At 41.6% G+C, this 7,026-nt stretch overlaps 1 protein-coding gene across 1 annotated transcript in view; it reads left to right on the plus strand.

Moving 5' to 3' along the window:
• The window catches only part of LOC103181023 (probable E3 ubiquitin-protein ligase HERC1), a 123,293-nt gene extending 118,430 nt beyond the window's left edge, over nucleotides 1–4,863 (plus strand). The window contains exons 75-78 of the mRNA XM_007897212.2: nucleotides 773–1,025; nucleotides 1,838–1,990; nucleotides 2,807–3,112; nucleotides 3,898–4,863. Of these exons, the coding sequence (XP_007895403.2) occupies nucleotides 773–1,025; nucleotides 1,838–1,990; nucleotides 2,807–3,112; nucleotides 3,898–4,083 (898 nt within the window). The 3' untranslated portion in view covers nucleotides 4,084–4,863. The remainder of the gene's footprint in view (nucleotides 1–772; nucleotides 1,026–1,837; nucleotides 1,991–2,806; nucleotides 3,113–3,897) is intronic.
• Nucleotides 4,864–7,026: the final 2,163 nt, after the last annotated feature.

A 7,026-nucleotide genomic window follows, 5' to 3' on the forward strand; every position in this document is an offset into this window, starting at 1 on the left:
ACCTCAAGGCTTGATTATGGGAACTCCCTCCTCATCGGCCTTCCCAACTCTTCCCTTCACAAGCTGTAGATCATCCAAAACTCTGCAGCTCGTGTGCTCTCACGCACCAGGCTCCGCGACCCCATCACTCCCACCCTCGCCCGACTCCACTGGCTCCCCATCCCCCAGAGGATTGAGTTCAAGATCCTCGTCCTCACCTTTAAGGCCATCCATGGCCTTGCCCCCTCCTACCTCTGACCTGCTGACTCCGTACCAAACTGCCCGCTCCCTCCATTCATCAGGCTCCGGCCGCTCCATGTCTCCCGCCTGACCCACCCTACCATCGGTGGCCGGGCTTTCAGCCTCTCTGCCCCCAGACTCTGGAACTCCATCTGACAGTCCCTTCACCTCACTTCCTCCCTTGCCTCCTTCAAGGCTGGTCTCAAGATCCTTCTCTTTGACCGTGCCTTTGGTCTCCCTCCCACCTCTCTGCCTTCCCTCACCGCTACATCACCCCTCCCCCATGCTCAGACCCCGACACCTGACTGTTCAGCGCTTTGGGACTTCCTCCCGACGTGATAGGCACTCTATAAATATAATTTTTTTGTTGTTTTTGTTACTGCGTTTCACCCACAGAATACAATCAATCCACTTTACAATATATTTTATGAAGCACTTTGAGACGTTACAACAACATGATAAGGTGCTATATCAAATGCAAGGATTATTATCTATTCTGAGAAAGTTGCAAATACAGTATTCCTTAAATGAATCTTTTCTGCGCTCTTTTCAGGTTCTTACTGAACCCATCAGCCTGCACTGAGGAACATCTCCTGCAGTTTAAGTTTCTGGGAATCCTGATGGCTGTGGCCATTCGCACCAAGAAACCATTGGACTTGCATCTCGCACCTCTGGTGTGGAAACAGCTCTGCTCAATCCCTCTCACCACTGAAGACTTGGAGGAGGTTGATTTACTTTATATTCGGAGTTTGTATGGAATCTTACATCTGGACAATAGTGGAATTACAGAGGACAATTTCCTGGAGGTAAGGATATAACCTCGCGCCCCACTCCCCAGCTCTCATTTCCATTAGCAGAGACACTAAAATGAATTTCCAACAACAACGTGCGTTATATAGCGCCCCTCACGAGGTTAGTGTCTCGGAGTGCTTAAACAGTGGTGACTTAATGCTGAGCCAGAAGGGAAGGTACACGAAGACACAGTTAAAGAGGAAAGTCTTCAAATGTGATTTGAAGACTGGCAAAGAGGGGCGGAATGGAAGGATTGAGGCAAGGAATTCCAGCAATTTGGGGCTGGAAGCACAGGTGCTAATTGTGGAGCAGAAGACCTGTGTTAGCTGAGCGAAGGTGGTGAGTAGGTAGAGTGGGGTGTGAGCAGACAGAACGGTGTTCATTGGTTTATCGGCACTCTACCATTGAGTGGTTTATGCTTGCATATGGTTCGGTGTTTCCTAAGCTATTTGGAGAGAGTATTGTGCAGAAGCTGGATCTTTACCAATAGCAAAGGAAAATGGAGAGCAAATTTCCTCACATCTCCAAGTAGTTGTACTGTGAGCAAACTATCTTCCTGCGTTCTTGTCCTGGGAATGGTACAAAACAATCCCAAATTGATTGTTAGTTCTTATTGCACTAAACATGTTAATAACGATAATGAAAATGGGTGGTAACATAATTACGCCAAGGGAACCCTGTATACTGTTCAGTGAATATTAGTCACCGAGTGTGCTTCAGGAAATGTCTAAATCCACATTCCAGAAAATAGCATTCCCTTTATGTGGCTCAGAATTGTGTCTTATCAATAACCTCTCATTTATCTTTCATATTTTATTTTTTCCAGATGATTCCTTTGGACTCTTTTGTTGGTCAGAGTGTTGATGGTAAATTAGTCCCCATAATTCCTGGAGGAAATAGCATCCCTTTGACCTTTGGAAACAGGAAGGAGTACGTGGAGAGAGCAATTGAGTACAGACTCCATGAATTAGATCAGCAGGTTAGAATTGGTCATTAAATGGTTTGATCTGTGGATTTATGTCTGTGGGCAACCTTTTCATTCCATTTATCCACTTTTTCTTCCTCATCCCTTAGAATTTTGAATTCACATTTGAAGAATGATAATAGTAATGTTCCTTGCATTTGATATAGCGCCTTATCACATCTTCGAGACGTCTCAAAGCGTTTCACAGAGTATACTGTAAAGTGAATTGACTGTATTTTGTGGGTGAAATGCGGTGGTCCACAAAATAATGATCCACAAACAGTTGTGGATTGAGTAAGAAAATAATTATTATTTTTTTGAAGGAATTATTACCCCCGGAAATTTAAGAGTCCTCATGAAGTGAAAGGCGTTCTATCAAATGCAATGATTAGTATTTTGTTATTAAACCCTTTCAATACCTTAATATATAATCGTTGCATTTGATGTAGCATTTCTCAAGTCGTTGAAGTCCTTCAAGACCCTCTCTGATTCTCGACCCCCAGCTCGGATCCAAAACACTGATTGTCCAGTGCCTTGGGACGTCCTCCTGACTTTAAAAGTGTTATACAAATGTAATTTTGTTGTTGTTGTTGATGTCTAAAAGTCCATCAAAGGATATGCTATAAAGTAAATTGACTATTTTTCATGAAACCAATTTTATTTATAAATGACCTTTTATGAAGACACTTTTGCAATGTCTCCTTTTGGGGCTAAAGAGCCCTATCTCTTCTAGTTGTTCCTCTTTGCTCCCCTCTAGATTCCCTCTTAGAACCTAGTCAGATGGAATGACAAAGTGACAAATTATCCTTGTGGTGTTTTGATTGCTTTCAGATTGCAGCAGTCAGGCAAGGGATGTCAGCCATTGTCCCCGTGCCTCTTCTGTCTCTGCTCACAGAGAGACAACTGGAACAGCTGGTTTGTGGAATGCCAGAGGTTAACGTGGACACCTTGAAGAAGGTTGTCCGCTACCGTGACATTGTTGAAAACCACCAGCTTCTGAGTTGGCTCTGGCAAACGCTGCAGGAGTTCTCAAATGAAGAGAGAGTGCTGTTTCTTCGCTTTGTATCCGGGCGCTCCAGACTGCCAGCCAACCCTGCAGACATCACCCAGAAGTTTCAAATTATTAAAGTGGACAGGGTAAGTGTGCTGCATTCAAGGATGGAGAGAAAATCCTTTAAATAATAGCACAAAAGGATGGGAAAATATTTAATTTGTGCACTATGATCTTCCTGTTCTCTTCCCCATCACCTAAAGCATAACCCCCAAAATATAGGATTAGCAAATGACAATAAACAATGGTATTTCACTTTATGTTCATTGTGCGTCTTTGCTTTTCAATTCTGCCCCACACTCCCATTCTCTGGAACTCGGTTGTGGAGTTCGCCTCACCAGCTTCCTCCCAGGCTTTAACACCCTTTTAACGGACTTTTCTCAAAACCTGTTTGGTTCGACCTTCTACACATCTGAAAGTCAGGAACTATCTGGGTCCTGTAATTAGTTTTTTTCATGTATGGAATTGTACAGTGAGTAAGTTGGATTTTTTTTTCCTGACTGCGCTTTTGGTCACCATTCCTCCACATCCATCATCAGCTCTCCTCCCCACCCCACCCCCGGCGGGGGCACCAGCTGATTCTGTGAAGCGCTTTTAGACATCCTCCAAACATGCAATGAGTTGTGTAAATGTAAAATCTTTGTTGTTTTCAATAATACTACTGTAAAGCTCACATAAATCTGATCTGTATAAATCGTATAATTGCCACCTGCCCAAGTCCCATGCAAGAGTTTAGATTTTATGCAAGTTTGACATTGCTCATACTTGGCGAAAGTAGTACAGTATTATCAAATGTATGGCCCCAACTTACGTGAGGTTTACTGTAATACCTTGACGAGTTCTATTGACTGATTTACTTCTGCTTCTTTAGCCAGTGGATGGTCTTCCTACAGCGCAGACGTGCTTCTTCCAGCTCCGTCTGCCTCCTTACACAAGCCAGCAAGTCCTGGCTGAACGCTTGCGATATGCCATACAGAACTGCCGATCAATCGACATGGACAACTACATGCTATCCAGGAATGCTGACACCGGGGAAGGTTCAGACACCGAATATTGACGGCTGACACCTTCATTCAGTACCACCCTAACCCGCTGAAAGTCACATTTTCAATTAAAGGAAACTCAGGAGATTAAAAAAAATTGAGAACTGAGCAGCTTACACATAGGAGAACGTTTTTTTTAAAATTAACCTTTTCTACTTTGCAGGATAAGCATTTGCTACATTACAAGTTTTACACCAAAAACAATGCACCAGTGTTACTTTTTTAAAAAACCTGTTTGGTTTGACTTTGTACACGTCTGAAAATCAGGAACACTCTGCATCCTGTAAATTGTAAAATGTTTTTTTGAGTAGAAAGCATGTTTGTATGGTACAGTGAAGAGTAAGCGTAGCACTTTGATTAATTTAAGCATCTTGTGTACAGAGCCAGAGTGGATGATTGCCAAACAGTAATCTTAATGATGGAAGCTAATGGTGAATCTAATTGTTTGGTACTAAAGTAATCTCACACTACACTGAACATTACAGTATCTGATTTCTGCTAAAAAGCAGTCACAGCATTGTCTTCTGTGGCCGGTGGGTGTTCATGTTTAATGGTGATTGAGGAAAAACGACAATTAAATATTTGAAGGAAAATTTGGTTTCTTAGCCCCATGAATTTAGCCTGTAAGATTACACACATTTCAGTGGAAAAGGACTATTTGTCCCTTTCCATTACTGAATGTTTTCTCTGCTGATTGCAACAGTAATATGCACATCTTTTTCATCATGTAAGATGTTTAGAGGTTGTTTTCTGTATAGCTGTAATGATGAATATTAAAAGCATACTTAATACAATAATAATGAGACCGTTAATATTGCTCTTTTTTAAAACAACTTGGTGTGGCCCTTGAGGTCGAGATAGCGCTTTTTGGGGAGGGGGAGAACATTACAAGGCAGAATTGTTATTGTCATGTCATGTAACAGTACTGTCCACGCAGTATTTGTATGTGCTTTATTTCTGTTTAAAGGTTTTCTGTTCAGAGGTCAAGCACGGTCCTGCTTCATGTCCCCCACAGTTCCTGCCTCACCATTGTTCCCACATTTGATATTTTTTTACAGACACTATTCAACTCGTTTGTCTCTGGTATGAAGGACAATGCAGTACATGTACAAGTGAGGGTGATATTGAGCACACAAAGAACAAACCTTTTTGTGTGGGTGGAGGGGAGAACTGATATAAAAAGGCAGTCGAGGGAAAAAAACATGTTTTACCTTTTATATTGTTGAATATTGCCAGAAGCTTGTATGTTTTCCCAGTACCTTCTGTCCCACTGCCAGATGTGTGTATAAGATACATCCTCTTCAATTCAATAATCATTATATCAGCTAGTATATAATGACCGCTAACCGCTGGTACCCTCTCCCTGTAGCCTTCCATCTTACCCCCATTCTGTGTTTAAATCTGCCTAAAACATATCTATCTTTACAGGCACCTCACTCTTCTCCTTCCCCACTGCCTCAGTTTCACCTTCCATCTGAATCCCATCCCATCCTTGTGAAGCTCTCCTACATTATAATAATCCTTACAACAACGAGTTACTCAGTTAATGACGTAATTTAAGAATGTGATGATGAAGTGGATCATCCAGTCATTGCCTAGACCTGACAATATTTAGGCTTGTCGGTTTTCACATGTTAATTTATTTAAAATATGTATTCATAGGTTTTCTGATGTTCTCCAATTGTAAGAAAATGGATTCCCACCATAAAATGTTTTCTATTCCTTTTTTTAAAATTTTACACTTCAAAAATGGCCAATTTCCAAGGTGTAAGGTCACCACAGATGTCACTTCCTGTTTGCTCAAAGCAACATCACTTCCTGCAGCAGTGGTGGAAGTTGACCAATTTTTGTGATCACCAAAATTGTTCAATAAAAACAAAACAAAAGTAAAATAAACATTAGCTGCGTGCCCCAAGTACAGTTATAAACTGATAATTAACACCTCATCTCACAATAATTATCCTCTGCGCCTTTATTTCTGAGGATAAAATTTGATTTAAAATCTTGGGAGCATAAATCGGATGAAATCATCTATTCATCTGCTTACATAGTGACGTACTTACTTATGGAATCCTGCCAGAATCACCACATTATTCATCACATCTGCATAGGGAACAGATTCTCAATTTCTCCGGTCCAGTGAAGTATCTTGAAATAAATTGATTCCCTTATGGAAATCTACAAAACAAGTTTAACTATTGCAGGGTACTGAGTCACTCCATGGTAAATCTTGTGAAGTGTTTTGAGACAACATCCCAGTGTGAAAGGACACATATAAAGCTATAATGGCAAATTAAACCAAAACATACCAAAATGGCCAACAGAAAAATAAAAGCGGAGATTAAGAAAAAAAGACCTGTTCTCCTCTGCATTGCCTGTAAAGCCTGGGCAAGCCTCTTATATTGATACCAAATGTTATTAAGTTAGAATAGGAAATGTAGATACTCCATGGAAGCATTACATACGAAATTACATTTGTATAGTGCCTTTCACATTGGGAGGACGTCCCAAGGGTGGACAGGGATTTGGACCCGAGCTGGGGGTGGGGAGGGTAGGGGAGTGGCCGAAGGCACGATTGAAGAGGTGGGTTTTGAGACGGGCCTTAAAGGAGGCAAGGGAGGGAGCGAGATGAAGGGAGTGGAGTCCTGTAGCTCAGTGGTTAGAGCACTCGCTTTGCAAGCGAGAGACCTGAGTTCAATTCCAGGCAGAGGGCGAAACCTTGGGCAAGTTTCCTTACTCCACACAGAGCCTAATAATAATCCCTCCAAAAACAATAATAAATTGGTCATTTTTAATCTACAACTGTTTGTGGGACATTGCTGTGCGCAATTGGCTGCCGCGTTCGCCCACAAATATACAGTCAATTCACTTTACAGTGTGTTCTGTAAAGAGATTTGGGACGACCTCCCGACGTGAAAAGCGCTATATCAAATGCAAGGATTATTATTATTATTATT

Source organism: Callorhinchus milii, unplaced genomic scaffold, assembly GCF_018977255.1.
Source record: "Callorhinchus milii isolate IMCB2004 unplaced genomic scaffold, IMCB_Cmil_1.0 Scaffold1, whole genome shotgun sequence".
Classification (NCBI taxonomy): Eukaryota; Metazoa; Chordata; class Chondrichthyes; order Chimaeriformes; family Callorhinchidae; genus Callorhinchus; species Callorhinchus milii.